This window comes from Rhineura floridana, chromosome 21, assembly GCF_030035675.1.
Source record: "Rhineura floridana isolate rRhiFlo1 chromosome 21, rRhiFlo1.hap2, whole genome shotgun sequence".
Taxonomy (NCBI): domain Eukaryota; kingdom Metazoa; phylum Chordata; class Lepidosauria; order Squamata; family Rhineuridae; genus Rhineura; species Rhineura floridana.
In genome coordinates, this window is record NC_084500.1 from 18,356,444 (window position 1) to 18,376,571 (window position 20,128).

At 49.0% G+C, this 20,128-nt stretch overlaps 1 protein-coding gene across 3 annotated transcripts in view; it reads right to left on the minus strand.

The window, feature by feature from the left end:
* Positions 1-843: 843 nt before the first annotated feature.
* The window catches only part of GOSR1 (golgi SNAP receptor complex member 1), a 47,653-nt gene continuing 28,368 nt past the window's right edge, over positions 844-20,128 (minus strand). For 2 of the 3 annotated variants that reach the window (XM_061605028.1, XM_061605027.1), the window contains exons 7-9: positions 13,811-13,840; positions 7,020-7,102; positions 844-3,079 (exon numbers count right to left, since the gene is read on the minus strand). In XM_061605028.1, coding sequence (XP_061461012.1) covers positions 2,955-3,079; positions 7,020-7,102; positions 13,811-13,840 — 238 coding nt within the window. In that variant the 3' untranslated portion in view covers positions 844-2,954. The remainder of the gene's footprint in view (positions 3,080-7,019; positions 7,103-13,810; positions 13,841-20,128) is intronic. The other variant, XM_061605029.1, reaches the window with a different exon arrangement.

The following is a 20,128-nucleotide window of genomic DNA, read 5'->3' on the forward strand; positions in this document are numbered from 1 at the left end:
CTGGAGACGGCCACTGGGGAGACGTCACCCAGCACCCGCTGCTTTGCTTCGGAGCGGCTAGGCCTCTTCGGGGAAGTAATTACCCTTGTCCAATTTGCAAAAGCAATGGCCTGGCAGGGATCGTGCGAGTGTTCCAGGATTTCCTTGTCTCAGATTCATCTGTAGACATGAAGAGAGCTTTCAGAAGCTGGACCAGAGCAAAGGTTCATCTGACCAAACCAGATGGCTCCAGGAAGCCCCCAAGCAAGGCGTGAAGACAACAGCCCTCTCCTGTCGCTTTCATGGTTTTGAGAGGCATGTTGCTACTGAGGAGGGTCCACTGAGCTACCATGAGGCACATTTGCCACCCCCTGCCCCAAAGAGTTTTGGGAGAAGTATTTATTGAAAGTGTTCAGAGAGAACACCTGGCCTCCAAAACTACTTTCTTCAGATTCAAAAGGTACCAGGGCAAACTTACGGTCCTCTATAAGCTGAGCTACACATTCAGCAAAATCACACGGCAGAGATCTTTTGGAAATGTGCGATTTCAGACTGCAGCGAGGGGAATCACTTAAAAAAAAATGCTCTCCCGTGTTTAAAAACAACAAACTACTCTGCACGTAGAAAACAAGAGGAACAAGGTTTTAATATAGGTCTTTCCCTGATGAGCTAGCTTTCTACATCCAGGGAGCTGGGGTGTGTGATTTTGTATGAAGCATTCAGCCACATCCTGGAGTATGCATTTTTTTTCTCTAGCCAAGACATCAGTTCTGTATTTCACATCTCATGTCTTCTGCCATTAACAGTTGGAGATATGCACCGAATAATCCCCTACTATAGTCCAAGGGGGGAAAAACTGAACAATTCTAAGATTAAATAAATGCATTTTATTTAGGATAGTGCTTAATTTATTACTTTGTCAGCTACATAAAGCAACCAAATCCTTCCCATCTCAGCAGAGCACAACCACCACCGATGGTAAAAAGAACAGAATAGAGTATCCAGGGCCAACTCTTTCCAATTCCGGATGCAGAAATTTGATAATAAATTCACTTTGTCCTTTAATCTTTGTTGTTGCAGTTTTCTAATGGCTTAGTCAAGAGTTTATTTGGATCTGGAGACATTTCCCTACAATAAACCATCCATCCATTCCTTATAGGCAAAAGATACAAACCCTATCAATTTTTATTAAAAAAAAGATCAGCACTAACAGTAAATTGCCTTCACAACCCAAAGAGAATCAAGTTAAATCAACTTGGGAACTTGGTACAACAAGGACAGTAATCTGTACAACGGTAAGTTTCTGAATCCATCTGAACAGCTCTATGTTAATTTCAATGGTTTCTTTTTGCACAACAGTACCTGGGCACAGATTTTTGCTGGGCCTGAAAACAGGTCTATTAGCAAGCCTCTAAGTTAAGAGTTGACTGTTGCAAGGTCTTGATATCAGCTGTTGACAACCTCGTGCCCCCCAGCTGTTTCAGACTACAGCTCCCATCAGCTCCCAGCCAGCATGGCCAAATGATGCTGGGCATGATGGGATCATGGATGCGCTGGCTGGAGGCTGATGGGAGTTGTAGTCCAAAACAGCAGGGGGCACCAGGTTACCAAAAGCTGACCTAGATTGACTTGTTCCTTTTAGCTAAAGGGGGAAAAACTAAAATTTCTTTTCTGAGTCTGGAGAGGCAAAAACAGAATTCTGCACCGACTCAATTTTTTCCCCTTTCCCCCCGTTTTAAAAATAAGAAATCCAGTGTCTGTCGTTAGGAGTAGAATGCTTTAGAACTAGTTAGGAAACTGGGCAGGGCTTACACTTTGTCGATGTGTGTGTGAATGTTACATCTCAGAGACGACTTATTCATGCCAGGGAGAGCAGAACACACACAAAGAAAGAATCCCCCCCCCAACTTTCCACGACATTGCAGGATCCATGAGCATGTGCCTGTCTTTTTAAGCGAGGCTCATTACACGTTGGCACGACAATCTATTTCTGCCTTTCATTCGCTCCAACAGTTTTACGAAGAGGGATTCAACGTACAAGCGCTCCCCATGTCAACATGGTGGCCCCTGATGGTTACACCTCGTGGGCTGACTTCCCCCCCCCTCATCTTCCTCCCTCCTCCCACAAACATTACGGTAGATAATAAAGTTTGGAATAGCTTTTCATCTAAATTAAAATAGATTTTTTTAAAAAAAAGAAACAAAAAGTGGGTCTTGCATGAAGCCTTGCCCTTGAAGGATCGGCCAGAACAGCAAGCCAGTATGATGGGTTTTGGTAACTCTCCCAAAAGCCTCTTTCTCAAAAATTGATTTGATACATCACCCTACCCCACCCAGATCTTCCCCCTTAAATCCTTTAAGAATTCCTCTCCAAGGCATCTCCCTGCGAGAGGTGGCAGTGGCTCAAAGTAACGCAGGAATTACTAAGTGACTGGACAAGGTTGAAGTTTTAAGAACTTATACATCATTTTCAAGCTGTCCTCATAATAAAGCCAACGTGTGCTGGCTTAAAGCCACCTCAAGATCTTCCTTGCGGGAAACAAACATTCAAGGAAGGCTTGCTTACACTTCATGGGGAGATGGGCTCAAGAAAATTTGTATGGCCTTTTTTTTGGGGGGGGGAAGAAAGAAGATTGATTGCTTTTCAAAAAAGTCTCAGGTGATTCTAAATGTGGCAGAGTTCTGGCCACATTTTACTCACCGTTAGCCAAGATAGATATATTTGTTTTCAAAAGAAGGGGAAACGCACATGTTTGAGCATAACTGTAACCGAAAAGGACGAGCACCGTACAAGGGAGAAAAAGGGGAGCCACTTTTGGGACATGTGGCCAGCCTTGGAGAGAGGGAGCACGCCCTCCCCCTGCCCGCATGATCCTTGGCCTGTGTCAGTGGAGGGGGAACCGTTCCAATAGTCTTCGCCTGCCCGTCGCTCCTGGGCTAGGTGGAGTTCAGAAGTCTCTGTGCAAAGCGTCCCGTCAATGGAAAGCGTAGAGCAACAGGAGGATGGTGCAGATCCCGATCACGCCACCCAGGATGAGAGAGTCTCGTCGCTTGCGGAGGTTGATGCGCTGGATCAGGTTGTTGACAGCTGGAAACCGATCTTTTTTGGGAGGGGGGGGGGGAGTCAGGAGTTAAGGTCAAAAGCAAGCGCCATTTTGTGCTGGGCCCCAGCATTCCTGCCTGTAGGCTCTGCAATGATCGTCAGGTTTTTTCTCCTTAAAGAAAGCATGTCAGTTCTAGGATGGGAGTGAGGAACATTTCTTTTTGGCCTGAGAGCCGCATTCCCTCCTGGGCAACCCTCCAGGGGCCACATACAAGGAAAGGGCAGGACCAAAGGCAAAATTGGGAGGAATGGACTTACTTTTCGTACAGTAGGCACATTCCAGGCAGGCAAAAGCACTTGAGGACGGCGCAAAGCAGTGCCGATGGCCTCGGGAGAGCCCCAAGATCCAGCCAGAGGGCCACGTTTCAGTTACTTGCCCCTGTTCTGTGAAGAATGAAATCCGAAATGCCACTCCTGATCAGAGAACGTTCGAACTGCCATGGCCCTCTCCCTCCCCCCTCCTGCAAGCGTACCAAAGACAGAAAGGAAAAATTTCCCAACTGCCAAGAAGATTAAGGAGGACAGATGTGGCTTTAACTGCACAGCCGCTTATTAGCAAGCCTGCCCTTGTGTTTTGTCAACAGAAGAGAAGAAGGGGAAAGAGGATAATTGGAAGTGGGGGGAGGGTTGAGGAAGTGTAAGGCTGGCATTTATGTAGAATCCTAATATTTAATCTTCCTAAATGACCGGCTGAGTTTGCAATACAGAGGAGCTTAGCTGCTTTAGATAATTGTTTTGAGAGCGTAACAACTAAGCAAGCTGGGGGTGTGGGGGAGGCGAAGAGAGGAGAGAGAGATGAACACATTTGCAGAGTATCTACAGACCAGGCGTTCTTCCATCTCTCGCATGCAAAAGAGAAAGCGCAGCCAGGGAACCTGGTGCCCTCCAGGCACTGCTGGACTCCAACTCCCAGCCTGTCCTGCCATCCGCCATGCTGGGGGTCAGAGTCCGGGAACATCCCTGTCTTGTGAGAATCCCCTGCAAGGGTCACGCAGCAAGGAAACAGGGCTTGCCTCGCACAGGGGCCAGTCACCGGGTGGAGCCAATACGGATGGCTACCCACCCCCTCCTTTTGGCTCGGGAGTCCTGCTCAGTCAGAAGCTTCTCTGCCCATTCGTGGCACACAAAAATGTGACTGGCGACACCTACCAGAGGTTTTTTATCTCTTGTTCCCTCGAGAACCTTTTAAGGGCAATCGCTTGCTGTTGCTGAGGTCTCTGTTCTTGCCAGTTTGCGAGGAGGAGGGGTGTGTGGAAATGAATGAATGGGGGGAAAATAAAGAAGCCTAAATGGAATTTATGGTTCATCAAGCTGCGTATCTTCGGGATGTCATCTGTCTAACCAAATGAGGGTTAATGCTCCGTTTGGGCTCGTGCAAGGGTGGCAAAAGGGGAGGGCGAAGGGGCCGGCTTCAGAGGTGCAACGTGTTCTTCAGCTTGAAAGATGGAGGGGAACGAGAGCGGCCTGGGTCTAACCCGGGGTTCCCAAACTGGCGCCCGTGAACCACCGGCGGTCCGCAAATTTCATTCAGGTGGGTCTGCCGCATGTCCAGATGAAATATTCATCCTGGTTTCTAAATGAGTTTTGTTGCTCTTTTATTTCTTATGTTGTATTATAATTTGCATTCTATACAACACAAGAAACACAAGTGGCAGTAAAAATGCAATTAAAAAACCATATAGCGTCTCGCACAGCACATTACCATGTTATTTATTTATTATTACACGTATATCCCACCTTTCCTCCAAGGAGCTCAAGGCGGCATATAAATATGGTTCTCCCTCTCTCTAGTTCTATCCTCACAACAACCCTGTGAGGTAGGTTAGGCTGAGAGAGTGTCTGGCCCAAACTCACCCAGTAAGCTTCATGGCCGAGCGGGGATTTGAACCCGGGTCTCCCAGGCCCCAGTCCGACACTCTAGCCCAGTGATTCCCAACCTGGGGGTCGTGAACCAGTAAAACGGGGGCCGCGGGCAAGAGAGCAGACTGCAGAGGAAATGCCGCTGCCGCCACCACCGCAAGTACGGAGGCAGGGGGAAAGATCCTGCCTGCCTGCCTACCAGCGGCGTCACTAGGGGGGTGCGGGGGGTCCGGACCGCACCGGGTGTGACACCATCAGAGGGGTGACACCCAGAGCCGCCCCTAGGCACCAGGAAGCGGGGCAGGTGGAGAGCTGCCCTGCCTGTGCTAGTACGTGGAAGGAGTGGAGGAAGAGCAGGGAAGGGCACCGGGCTGGATCTCCCATGTGGCAGGGCCTCGAGCGGCATTTCAGCCGGTTACCAGGCAGGCTAGGCTAGAGGCTGCTACACCACCACCACCACCACCAGGGGTGACTGTCTTGCCTGCCACGGGGAAGGGAAAGGCGAGTTCCAGAGCCGGCCGGTCATTCCCAAGGTAACTTTTATCCAAATGCTGTGAGAACCTGTCTTTCTTTTGTGTAAGGTCATTGGACAGTGTTGTATATTTTGTTTTTAAGTTGCTTGCTCTTTTAATTAGTTTGTATTATAACCTTACATTTTTAAACTTAAAAAGCCTGTTAAATTATTAAATTAAAATACTTCCGAAGCATTTTTTATATATAGCACCCAATTGTTCTTAAATTCCATGCCCCACAGTAGTGTAGTGGCAATTTCAGACAGCTGCAAAACAGCACCAGCCTTCTCATTAACTCAGTTATACCATGGATTTGAGAGCCTGTCAACACTTAATCATTTGGCCACCCGGACACTCTTGGGCTGCATTCATACTGTACATGTATTGCTCTATTATTCCACTTGAAACAGTCATGGCTTCCCCCAAAGTATGCTGGGAAGTGTAGATTCTTGAGGGTGCTGAGAGTTGTTACAAGGCCCTTGTTCCCCTCACAGATCTACAATTCCCAGAGTTTCCTGGGAGAAAAGGGTTGGAACGTTAAACCACTCAGGGAATTGTAGCTCTCTGAGGAGAACGGAGCCTCCTAACAACTCTCAGCACCCTTGATAAACAATACTTCCCAGGCTTTTTGTGGGGAAGCCATGAGTATTTAAAGTGGATAATAGCAGAATAAATGCATGGTGTGAATGTGGCCTGGTTTCACTCTTCTTCAGAATGTGGGTTTCAGAAGTAATTATCTGAGCAGATTCATTTGGGGAGGGACCTTTTCTGGTGGGTGGGTGGGTGAGTGAGTGTGTGTGTATGTGGGGCTGGGAGTCCCTGGGTATGGGTATGACATTACTTAACACTTCATTATGTTTTTTTTTTAATTAACAGATACTAAAATTACAACAAATAGCATGAGGGGGTCACAAAATTTTTTGAGTTTAAAAAGGGGGTCCCATACTCATAAAGGTTGGGAACCACTTCTCTAGCCACTACACCACACGGGCTCTGCCTCTACAATAGGCAGACAAATCATTAAGTAGTCTGCAGAAGAAAGAAATGTGGGAACCCCTGTCCTAAGCTGCGACAAATCTTTCAGGGCGTTGAAGGAAAGAGAGGGGGAAGGAGAGAGACAAGCAAGAGACAAAACACCTGCAGAAGCCCAGGCCAACAACCCAGTGGCCCCCAAATGCTTTGGACTTCCCTTCGGCCTCAGCCGACACAAATGTGGTGGCAGTGGCAGGAGTCCAGAAACATGGCCGCACCAGCAGGTGCTGATGGGAACTGGAGTCCATAACCTCTGGAAGATGGCCAGGTAGACAAAAGGGTGACCTAAGTGATTTCCTTTGACTAGTGTTAGCTGAAAAGGATTGCTTGTTCCTTGGAACGCTTTCCCCAAGCGGCTGGTGGAGGGTGTCCAAAGGAGAACTGGGCTAAACGCAAGGTAGATTTGTATTCTGGAATGGGCCCAAGGCTAGCTTAGGTGGAAGAGAAACAGCCCATCACAGCAGCCAGCCGCTTTAAACCGCAGTGTGCCGATTTCAGTGTGTAAACAGACAGAATTTCCTCTGAAAGGATACTGGCCAAGGTATTCATCTTGCTCTGTATGGACTTCATCATCCCTCGTTGAGATGTCATGTTTTCTTTCGTTGCCATGGCAATGCTGGTGAGGGGCAAGAGAGAAGAAAAAGAAAGATCATGTAACCGGTATGCAGAATAAGCCGCAATTTGACATAACAAAAAGCTGCTATGTATGTGGGTTGAGGCATATCGACAGTGCAAGCTGGATTTGCCTTGACACTGGTTTAACAGTTGTGGCTTAACCCCAAAGAATCCTGGGAACTGTAGTTTGATGGGGTGCACAGAGAACCTCTTTGTCAGAGATCCCTAAACAGCAGAGATGACTGTTAAAGCCGGCTGAAGGCTGTGGCACCAACACGACCTGCAGAGGCAACTCACTTGCCTTTAAAGCCCAACCCAGACATCTCCTGTTCTGAGTTAACAGCGGTCAAAAGTGCAAGGCTTTCCACAAGAGGACAGACCACGGGGGAGGAAAACATCAGAAGCAAACTAAAATCTAAAATGTTTTAAGAATGCAGACTCAGGGAAAGCCCAATCTGTGTTTTTTTAAAATGAAGAGGAGGGTGTGAAATGCTTAAGTCATTGTCAAGGGCGGCGTCACGTGGTGGCACAGTCGGGCCCATGGACAAAAGCAGCCTCTTCACTGTTGCAACCTGCTTGTTCACCTGCCTCTTGCTCTGGCCCAGACCATGCAGTGGAAAGGAGGGGGGGTGCAGCGGACATCACTTGCCCATCAGCACTCTGCCCCGCAAACAAGCAAGGGGTAGCTAGGACAAGGAAGCCAGCAGCTGGTGATCATGGCAGAGAGGAGGTAGATTCACTGAGCGAGGGAGGGCCCATGGTGGGGGGTCTTGCTCAAGGGAATCAGAGCCACCAGTGGCTGCTGTAATGAGAGGTTATGGAAAGCACGGTGTGTGTGGTGTGTTTGGGTGTGCATATATGGGAACATAGAAAGCTGCTTTATAGTGAGTCAGAGCACTGGTCCATCTAGCTCAGTACTGTCTGCCCTGACTGGCAGCAGCAGCTCTTCAGGGTTTTGGACAGGGTTTTTTTTCCTAGCCCTACCTGGAGGTGCCACTGGGGATTGAACCTGGGACCTTCTTTGTGCACAGCAAGGGCTCTACTACTGTGTCACAGCCCTTTCCCCTTTATCTTCAGAAAAACTAATCAAGAGCTAAGAGGGACCAGAAGTACACCTTTGCTGAATTGTGCAGTTTCATTTGTTGGGGCCCGTTTCCCCCCGGAAGTATTTTGCTAAGTTAGGAAGCGGCCTTTAAATTGGCACAAAACCATGGCAGATGTACATTTCTAATCAGGGATTATTTTGTGTGTGTGTCTGAGTGTGTACACGCGGAAGCTTTTAAAACTGGGAACCTATACCTACACAGGTCGGCAACTCTGTGTGTGTTTCCACAGTTACACAGCCTGAGGGGGACGGGCCCAGTTCGTCTGAACTCGGGGAAGCCCTCTTTTGAGGATCGCGCTAGCAGTGGACGGAGGCGAGCAACCAGCGGCAGACATTTTTTGCCCTTTCCGCGGCGGAAAAGAACACAGAAGGAGTCTGTTGAGGTTGTGAAGTGCTGTCGGCAAATGCACGTGAAACAGCAGGATGAAAAATAAAGTGGGGGGCAATTGAAAAAGAAGGAAAGTCATTTCCAAAAACACACACAGAGATTTGTACCAGACCATTGGAGAGCGTCTCTCCTGTGCGTCCATCAAGACAGTAAAGATTCTCTTTGCAGGAATTCAGAGCTGGGTAGATTTGTTACAAGGAGAGTATCAGGAACGGAGGAAGTTGCCTTATAAGAACCAAGTCAGATCGCTGACCTGTCTAGCGTGGTTTGGTCCACACTGACTGGCAGTGGGTCTCCAGGGATACAAGGAGGGGACCTCTCCCCCAGCCCACACTCCTCACTGGCCCTGTGTCATGCCCTCCTTTCCCCTAATGCACCCTTGAACTCTGATCATGACTCTTGCTGGCCTGGATGGAGAGTGTTTGTGTGTGTGTGTGTAGAAACTAGCCTATTGCACAAAGGATAAAAGATGCATTTGTTGCTCCACCCACTTTTGCCTCTGGCCCTGCCCACCACTGGCATGTGGCCCTCAGAAGGTTGCCTGGAAGAGAATGTGGCTTACAGGCTGAGCAAAGGGGCTGCCGTTTCCTCCCCAACTCCGCAAGCATCTTGTGCCCTCGACTCATCCTGGACTACTGAGCGCCCCGACCTGTGCAGGGCTGGGTTTGGGGACTTGCAAACACAACCCCGATCGATCGGCCCACTGCAACGCCTGCCAGCCAGCCAGCCAGCAATGCGGATGTGAGGGCCCCAGGCCAAGCGCTAATGTTAAATACATTTCAGACTCTTTCCCTGCAAAGGCCACAATCGCTACCCTCGCTTGAGTGGGAAAATGCTGCCAGATGCTTTCTGTTGCATTAAAAAAGGAAGAGAGAAAAAGAAGGGGGGGGGAAAGCAAAGCAAAGAAGACACCATTAAGGAACAGAAGCTTGAAAGCAGCCGTTTCGAACAGCTGCTTAGAAACCTTCTAGGAGATGCTTGGACCAGCAAAACCATCTTTTCCAGAATCAACCATGTAGACTGTTTCAGAGCAGTGGGAGACGGTAGCTATTTTCCTGGAGGAGACGGGGTGATTGTTGGGGGGGGGGAGGAGAAGAGGGGGGTAAATGCCGAGGATCAGCTAGTAATACCCCTGAACTCCGCTCCACCACCTTCTGTGGCCCAAAGGCCTTGCTTTTTTACATCTTTGTTTGGATTCTCTTGACCAGGGGCTCCCAGACCGTGGACCGAGCCTCATTCACAGCACAGCCATGTTAAACATTCAGACTGATTTTTAATTTCATTTTTATTGCTTCGTTTATTTCCTATATTGTATTTTGCTGTGTTGCACTTTGAATTCTACATAATGCAAAATGTAATATAATACTGAAATAGAAGCAGCAGATAAAGACACAATCAGAAACCACACAGCGTCTGGCACGGCGCGTTACAACAGCGACAACAGGCACAGAAGTCATGAAGCAGTCCAGCACGAGACCCTCAGCAATTCTTAAGTGGCCCATGGGGAAAATAAGTTTGGGAGCCACTGCTCTTGATGATCTACCCAGAGAAATACCGGTAGTTTTGCTTTTAACTTTGGCTCACCCCTGCTGGAAAGGGGGCCCTGGGGCCCTCCAACTCTCCACCCCTGACCTAGGCGGGCTGCGGCTAGGGTGCTGCTGGGAGCCCAGCAAGAGATGGAGGGCACCAGGTTTGTTTCTTTACAGCATTTCCATACTGATTAATATCTCAAAAATTGCTGAGCGGCAGAAAGTCTAGAAACAAAACGACTTATCGTTGAAAGGTTATAAAACGAAAAGACAACTTAAGACCAGCAAAACGGCTATATAAAACGCACACAGAAGCCTATAAAAGGATAATAAAGCAGAGAATCTGGGGATTTATACACATAAATCGGGATCCAATGAAATGTGTGTGATGGCAGTAATGGGAGGGGGGAAGAGTTGATCCATTTGGGCTGTTGTGGCCGCAGGAACAGAGTTCTCTTGCGAGGTCCACTCTGTGAAATCCCCCACTTTATCTGATAGCGAGAGATTGTCCCATCTTTTCTGCAGGACGTGAAGCCAACCCAACAGAGCCAACACGGACTTTCCTGGCATGCCTGCAATGCCTCCCCCCCCCCCGGCTCCTAGCAATTGTGGAGGAGGAGGCAGGGAGCCTTTCTTGATGATGACACACAGGGATTTCTGCTTCATTTAGGCAGCCCATGGACCATAGCTGGCCATTTGCTTTGCTTCATTTCAAGGAAAGCTGACATGACAAAGGGGCTGGAGAGGAAGAACAAGGGCAGGGTTTTGTAGACGAAAGCGCGGGGAGGGGGTGGATAGGGAAGGAAGGAAGGAAGGAGGGGAGAAATGCTTCCAAAATTTAGAGACAAGCTCTTCTCCATGCAGTGTGGTGGTGGTGAGGTGTACAAATGCAAGGGAAGAGCTTCCACCAGACGTAAGGAGAGGGAAGGAAATATTTGTTTGGAAGCAGTGGAGGCTGGTGGCTCTGACGTCAGTGGGGCAGTGAATCTACTCCGGGTTTTCGTTCGGACTAAGACCCGGAGTGGAGTCACTGGCATCAGAGCCAGCAGTCTCCACTGTTTGGAAGGAAGGAAGGGGACCATTAGCTGAATTTACACACACACAGAGAAATGCAAACGTTCCTTGCTAGGTCAGGCTGAGGGTGCATCTTCCCCAGAATCCTGTTTCCGATGGTGGTCAGCCAGATGCTGCCAGAAAGCCCACCAGCAGAGCATGAAGGCAACAAACCTTACAGGAACGCAGGAAACTGCTTTATACCGAGCGAGACCAATGGCCCATCTAGCTCAGCACTGTCTATGCTGACTGGCAGCTGATCCCCTGGGTTTCAGATAGGGGGACATTCTCAGCGCTACCTGGAGACGCTGAAGCTGGGGCCTTCTGCATGCAGAGCAGGTGCTTTACCACAGAGCGGTGGCCTTTCCCCTGAAAATAAAGTAAGATTCTAGTCCTCATGGTTCTAATTAAAGGGATGAAATAGGAAGACAGGAAGCTGCGCCATCCCCAGTCAAACCACTGTTGCATCCATCTCATTATAGCCTACACTGGCTGGCAGCGGGTCTCAAGGGTTTCAGGCAGGGGGGGGAACATTCCCAGCCCTGCCTGGAGGTGCTGCCGGGGATTGAACTTGGGACCTTCTGCATGCAAAGCAGATGCTCTGCCCCTGAGCTGCTAGCCCTTCCCCTCTCAAAACTCTCAGTGATTTGTGAGAGATCCCAGATCTCAGTTCTCCACCTGCTCCGCCTGACTGCCATCCCCTTTTAACAGACCCAACCCTCGGGGAAGCCGGAAAAGGCCCCGCGAGGCACTGCGCTCCACCTGCCTGAGGACCCGTAACTCAGCACCGCTCAGCCTCGGCTGAATATCATGTGCTCCTGCTGGGCGCTGAGCTAATTAAGAGACAGGCAAATTCCTAGCAGGCAAAATCCCCCAAAGTGACAGCGGCACTACCGCCAATTAATCACATACGCAAATGTTTGCAATTACCGCGAGAGGAAAGGCGGGGTGGGAGAAAGAATGGAAAGAAGGAAAACACGGTTGCATATGCCCCACCAGAAACCAGGATATATAAATTGAGCCTGGCTGCTAACGCTTTCTGAGCACCGGAGTGGTGCCGTATGCAGCAAAACAGTGCTGCTGTTGCTTTCAAACACAAGCAGGCTGCAATACAAGCAGCCTTTGGATCAGGAAACTCGGAACGGAGCCCGGTGTCTGCATAAAGGTGGCGAGGGTCGGTTCCTTACCTCTCACAACTTCACAAACCCCCTTTCAGCCTCACCGGTAGCAGCCACTGATCTATACCTGAAACCCCTTAACTGCCTTTCTGCTGACTCAAGACAGCACAGACTCTGACACTGTGCACTGATAAAATTCTGTCACGAGACAGTTCAGAGGAAAACAACAGCCACAGGGTATTTGGAGAAACTGTCTGAAACAAAGGACTCTGGGACACAGACACAAGTCTTGAGCCCTGTTTGGGGCAACCACAAAAGGCGAGGAGTGAAGCGCTTAAGGAAACTTTGTCTAAGGAATCGTTTACTTTGGTTTCTGTGTACTAAGCCACTTTTGTTTATAAACAAGAGTTACACCTAAAGCGCTAAGTTTGCACCCAGGTTTTATGAAAGTGCCGGCCCAGACTGTTTGGTTACGCCGGGGTGGGGACCTTTTTTTCCCCATGGCAGTATTCCCTTCTGGGGGCCAGAAGTTTTACCTTTGTACAGTGGGCTAGTTTCTCCACACACTCACACGCCCCTCTCCGCCCTCCATCCACGAAACCAAGAGGCATTATCTGGGCTCAAGGACACGTTTCCAGCTAGGCAAAAAGACTGGAGGAAGGTGCAAAGCACAGCCAGAGGAGAGATGGTGTGGCTAGGAGGGCTGTGTGGTCTGGCGAGAGTCCCAAGGGCCAGACGGAGAAGTCTGGAGGGCCGCATTCGGCCCCTGGGTCTGAGGTCCCCATCCCTGGGTTGCAGGTTTTGTGAAAAGAGTATCTGGATACCACATTACACGTTTCCCCTGGGTAGAACTATGGCAGGCTGGAGAGAAGTGTTGAAGAACAGTCCTCGCTAATGAATGCAAGTGCAAGATAGCTGGCAACAAGCATTTTACTCCTGTGCAAGCACCCCCAGGAGTTTAAAGTCAGTTGCTATGTATGGTGCTTTTGTCTTTCTTTTTTTTAGGAGAAAAGTGCCGAAGAAAACTTTTTCTAAGCCAGGGGTTCCCAAAACGTGGTCCGTGAGCTTCATTCAATTGGTTTGCGGCATGTCTGCATTGAATATCCGTAATGATTGTATTTTACTGCTTATTTTATCTGTTGTGTTCTGCCAAATTGCAATTAAAATTCTATGAAATGCAAACTGTAATACCATAAAATACGACGTAAGAAATAAAACACAAAAAAGAAATTTAAAAATCACACAGCGTCTAGCGCAGCGCATGACCATTGCTGCAACAGGCAGAAAAAGCATTAAGTGGTCTGCCAAGACCACCAGCAGTTTCTGAAGGGGGCTCTTGGGGGCAAAGTCTGGGAACTAAGGCATTCCTGGAGGTATGCTTGCCCCAAGGCTGCTAAGGGCTCAGGAACTCTGGTGGCCGCTTGTTCTTTGGAGCCGCGAGAGGCGAGTCTTGCAACGTCTGGTTCTATACGCATTGAAACAGTAAACAGGCGAGTTTAGAGACAATGGGCCTTACCTTATGGTCTCTTCCATCAGCCGGTCAGAGCTGAAAGCAAGAGAAAAGATAAACTTTAAAAGGGATAGAATTTTGTATACAAACAAATCAAAGTGACTTAGGACAAAGACAGGAAAACATAATGGCTTTGTTTTCACATCACAGTAAATCAGAGGGTGAAAAACAGGCCCAGGGGCCAAATGTGGCCCCCTGGGTCCTCTCCCCAGGCCACACCCCCTCATCAGTCCTACTTCACAGCCTCCTTGAGTGTTTTTGCCTGGCTGAAATGTGCAGACAGTGTAGAGGACACTGAGCAAGGTGGACCAATGGTCTGACTCCGTGTAAGACACCTTCCTATGTTCCTATTTTAACCCTTTATTCGGAACCATGAGGACTAGGATATTGCTTTACTTTTAGGGGAAGGGCCAGGGGTCTTTGGGAGAGCAGCATCCTGCCTTGTGGCTGGTAGCCACTGATTGTCTTCCTCCACGAAGGAAATTAATCTGGTGTGAAAAGGCACAGAAATAAGCAATTAAACGAATAAGTAATTTCCAGTGGGACAGCCTAAAGTACATCAGAAGAGCCCTGCAGCTGCGTCAGGCCAAATGGGCCCATCTAGTACAGCCTTTTGATCTCACAGTGGCCATCCAGATGCCCCAAAAGGGAAGAGGCCTCCAAGCAGGACCTGAGCGCAATATTCCCTTCTCTTTCCCCCTCAGTCCCCAAACTTTGCAACAACTCGCCTGCTGACTCCCGCGTGGAAGAGCTTTCGGGCCCCAACAGGAGCATTGTGCCTCCAATTTGGAGGGAAGGAAGATGTGCACTCATTTGATAAGTTATGCCAAAAGCTCCCCCTACTCCACCTCAACCCGCCTGTCCACATTGCGCAGAACGCCTTGTGCAAGGCAACATCACTTTTTAACTCTCACCTGCTCCATTTTTTCTTAAAATATATTTAAACCCCTTGCAGGGAGCAGATGGCCACACAATCCGGGGTGAGGGAGTGCAACCCAACAGACACCTATTTTGGTGTGCCTGGCGCCTCAGGATAATATAATGGAAATGCAGGGAGGAGGGGTTGCAAAAATTAAACAAAATAAATGTAGGCATGAAGAGAGCATGTTGCCTCCCTGTATGAGTCACTGGTCTGAGCTTGTCTCTTCCCATTACAGAAACACAGGGACTCCGCTGAGGAATGGCATTTCATAACATGCTGAAGCACAAAACCATCTTGGGCTTATGGGGTGAAGCGTGCCTCTAGTTTTAGTTTAGACAAAAGGATGCATCTTGGCCCTCTGGGAGTTTTGGAAACACTCCTCTGGAGATTTGCGGTGGGGCTGTGCCTCGGTGGTTAAAGTCTCTTCTTCCATTGCACAAGCTCCCCTGACCAGTCTCTGAAAGCATTTCCAGTTAAACGAAGGAACGGGTGGCAGGTTCTGGGAAACATCTCTCTCTGCCCGAGACCCTGCAGAACTGCTGCCAGTCAATGTAGACAACCCAGAGCTAGGTGGGCGCAGTGTAAGACAGGAGCCACAGCTCAGTGGTAGAGCATCTGCTTGGCATGCAGAAGGTCCCAGGTTTAATCCCCGGCCTTTCCAGGTGGGGCTAGGAGTGTGCCCTGCCTGAAATACTGGAGAGCTGCTGCCAGCCAGTGAAGGCAATACTGAGGTAGATGGACCAATGATTGGTATAAGGCAGCTTCCTATGTTCCAGGAATAATAATAATAATAATAATAATAATAATTAATAAATCTAGATGGACCAATGGTCTGACTCAGTATAAGGAAGCTATTTAAGCTTAATATACTAAGCTGACAGGAACAGAGTGGGTATAGCTCGGTGTCTATTTTTTTCTTTTTAAATTAAGTATATTTTAACAAAAGTACAAAACATCCACCCATCATAGCCACACTTAACAATTTTTTAATAAAAATGTCCATAGATTGAATTAAAACAAAGGGCAACATTTAAGGCCACGAAACTTCACATCTGATTAAGAACAATGCCCAGATATACTTGCTTAATTGGCTTTTTAATTGTGTCTGATTCTTGTGTAGCTCTCAAGATGGGAGAGAATGAAAAAAAAACACGCCCTTAAAATGGAGAACAGGCACTTGATATATTTTGCAAAGAAGGAAAAGTTAATTGAGACAAGTCATAGCTTCCCCAAAAGAATCCTGGGAACTGTCGTTTGTTACAGTTGCTGACCTCAGACTTGCAGTTCCCAGCACTCTTAACAAACTACAGTTCCCAAGATTCCCTATGACTGTTAAAGTGGTATAAGAGTGCTTTAAACGCATGGTGTAGAGGTGACCTTAATGGTCAAACTTTACATATTTTGGCCAGTAGTTTCCGAACAGTCTCCAGTTTCAGAACAGAGTTGCTGTCAAAGCAGGCTGCAAGATTTCAGAGAACTCTGGGCAGACCTAGATTTCCAGGTGTCACTGGAGACTCACCATACGCCCGTTTTGATCTAGAGCTGAAATATTTTACAAAGTACACTGGCTGGGGTCCGTGTGTGTGTTACACAGCTCCAGAGAGAGGCCTCTCAGTTGGCACCCACATTGTTTTGAGATCAAGAGAAATAAATTAGCACCATATGCACTAATGGAGTAGTTAGCAACAGCATCAAGAAAGCTGGATTTAAAATTTCCAAAAGGCAATGGGGTGGCAGGCAGAAGAGTGAGAGAATCCAGGTCATTTTCTAAAACTTTCAAGAGGAGTTTGCCGCATGCTCTTTTCCAGAGGAACACTCATGTGCGGACTTTTAAGCGACCGGGCATGTTTTGTCCAGGGCCAATAAGGAATCGATACTCCACCTGCTGCAAACATGTAACTTCCCACCCCACCACCTTCTTCTTTCACCTGGTAAGACAGATGGAGATCTTACAGAATCAGTTTTTTTTAAAAAAAAAACATGACTCTTGAAAAGTGATGGGTAAATGATGCTGAGCCAAGCAAGTGGCCTGAGTCCAGGAACAACGACCACAGCAGCAGCAGCCGGAATCTTCCAAGGAAAAGCAGCAAAGCACCTTCTCCATTTGCAGCCAGTTGTGGCTCTGGAGAGGCTCAGGGTGGGAGCAGAAAGGGAACTCCGGAAAAACTGCCTCAGTGTGTTAGACAAGGGTGGGGAACCTTGCCCCACAAGGCCATTTCCCCCACAAATGATTCAGGGAGGAGTTTACATGGAAATCCCTACTAAAAGGAAGGGTCACCCCTTATTTTTGCAGGGGACTCCAATGCAACCCCCTTCCTTTGTTTTAGCAGTGCTTTGGCAAGGTGCTTTGAAGGCTTGACTTTGGGACTTCAAAGCACCTTGCATGTGACGTCTGGTGACTGATTGGTGGGAGGCCCTGCCCATCTCTCAAATTTGGCCCACAAGGCTGAGGCTGATCAGAATCTGGCTCGTGGAGCAAAAAAAACCCCACCCGCTCCCCATTCCTTAGATCACCAATTCACTTAGCCTTGTGTTCCGTTTTCAACAGGGGCCAGTCAACTGCCTCCGCCTAGGTTAGGGGTAAGAAACACCAAGTGGTGGTGAGACTGCGGCCTTCCAGGTCCCTCTACCTGGCCCTCAGACTCTCACCAGGCCACCTCCCCTCCCTAATCCTGCTTTGCTCCCCGAGTGTTTTTGGCCTGGCTAGATGATGGACTGGCCAATCCTCAACTTCAGGCTGTGGGTTCCAATGAGGGCCACAACTTTCACAAAAGGGCCAGCTTCCATCTCTTGCAAAGGGCCGGCATCAACACGGCACCATCTTCCTTTGATCCTTTGCAGGTGCTACTAGTTTATTCCGCCGTTCCTGCAACTGAGAGCGTGATGGCCAGCCGAGGTTCTGCTGAGTAGCTTGCATCCGGCAATTCCTGTACACGCTCATGCCCCAAGCCACCGAGCCAGCACAGACGCTTGAAGGGAACTGGGGATGCCCAGAGGGCTCCCACTTTCTCCATTCTGCAGAAGAACCTACAGAGAACACGTGTGTGGGGAGGAGGGATAATGCGAATAATGTAAAGTACTGCACATACACATAGGCACACATTTTTTCTTAGGCCGCCATCATGGTGTAATCACATGACGACAGCCTTCCAAATATATCAATACAGCCAATCAGCAAGAATCCTCATTTTTATGTTGTTTGAATGTACCGCTTTAGGTGAGGAGATTTCCTTTACCCACCACCACCTTTGGCATCCAATGTGAATGAAGGCAGAGCCCAAGAGTTATGGAAGAGAATATATACTGTAAAAGCCATTGATCTCTCTCTCTCTCAAAAAGAAAGTTAATGGCTCGAGATGAAAAGATGCTTTCAAGGCTGAGCAACTCGTGTTTACTGAGCAGATGGAAAGAAGCGCAGATCTCCAATCAAAGCGCAAGATTGCAAGGAGATTTCGCTTTGTGAAGTTCAGCTCCCAGACAGTTCTGGGAACAGAAGGGATAAAGGAGCAAGTTTGCAGAGACCAATCTGTGCAAACATTCAAGACATTCAGAGATACCGTGGTGGGGGGAAGAGTTCCACATTTGGGGAGTTCCGATTTGGGGAGTCGGGTCCCATACCAAAAGGCAAAGCAACTTCAAACTCCCCGGCAGCCATGGTTAGCGTTGGTGCAGAGGTAACTCTACACCAGCCTGCCCAAAGCTGGTGCCCTCCAGATGGTGTTTAGGATCGCAACTCCCACCAGCAGCTGCAGTCAGAATCATCTGAAGGGCACTAGGCTAAGGAAGGCTGCACTAAGCCTCAACCAAAGCTGACAAGGGACGGGTAGGGTTCTGAGTGCCCCCAAGACGGCTCTCTGACATGTAAGGTACAGTTTGCAGCATATCAGCACTGCGTCTGCACCAGATCCAATGAAGCTAAACGTGGGAAGGTTCAGGACTAACAAAAGAAAAGACTTTTTCTGCAGCATGTAGTTAAGCTACGGAATTTGCTCCCACAAGAGGCAGTGATGGCCACCAACCTGGACGGCTTCAAAAGAGGATTAGGCAGATTCACAGAGGAAAAGGCTATCAATGGCTACTAGCCACGATGGCTGTGTTCTGCCTCCACAGTTGAAGGCAGCATGTTTCCAAATACCAGCTGCTGGAAGGGAGAGTGCTTTTGCATCCAGGTCATCCTTGGGGACTTCGCTTTGGGGCATCTGGTTGGCCACTGAGGGAGCAGGGTGTCAGACGAGATGGGCCACTGGCCTGATCCTGCAGGGACTTTCTCACATGAGATGTCTCTTGAAGGGCCTGCTACCAGGAGGTTTGTTGCTGGGAAGCTGACCATACACGCAAGAAGGTACACACAGAATGCGCCTAATGTTTGGGGACCCAAGAAAATAAAATGGGGACAGGGGAAGAGGCTGGTGCAGTAGCAGCACCTGCTCAAATCGCCCCTCTCTCATCTGACCTGACTGGGATGGTCACAGAACCGCAGCGCTGGAGCAGCCTTTGCAGAACCATCGGGCCAGCTCCCAGGAAGATAAGTGCGGCTACAGACTCTCGGGCGGGGTGTGTGGAGAGCATGGCTATAGACCAGAGGTAGGAAACCTCTAAACCACAGGCCAGATTTGGCCCCGGCCCAGCACAGCCTTCAATTTGGCCCATGAGGCAGATTTCCCCCAAACCACGCCCACCTGCCCCACATCTAGAGGTCAGGTGTGGGGCAGGTAGAGGCGAGGCAGGGTCGGCTGTGCAATCCTCGACCACGCGATTGATCCCTGCAGAAAGCAGCTTTGCCGAGCCTAGAGACTGGCAAAGCCCCTGCCGCTCCAGTGCCCAAGAGCTGCGGCGCAGGGGACTTTGGGTGTGTGGGCGGGCGCAATCCACCTGTCAATCATCAGATGCTATAATGATGGCAGATGACTGACAGGTGGGTTGTCCCACCCACTTATTAACATTCCCCTGTTGTGTGTTTGTGTGTGCGTGTGCGGACAGAGAGAAATCTGGGCCCCACCCCAATATAGACTATCCTGTGCGGGGTCATTGATAAGGACTGTGATGACGGGGCTCCTGCACTTTAAAGTTTGCCACCACACCTCTGCTGTTCATTCCCTGGTGCACAAGGACAAATAAATTTCCTCATCCGAAGGCCCCAGCTGGGAAAACTCTCCTGCAAGCCTGACCCAGGTTGCCCATTTGACTCCATGCAAGCCCCATTTGGGCCCAGATTCACACTTGAGCTGCCCAGGCTTGCCCGGCTGCGCTGCCCAAGCCAGGATTTGTCCTCCCCTCCTCCTCCCTCGCAGGAATGCCAGTTCCTGGAGAGACTGACCCTCTCACGTAATTGCAGCAGATTCCCCAAAGGAGCGGGGATAAATGAACTGAAAAACAAAACGGCGGGCATTAATGTAAGTCAT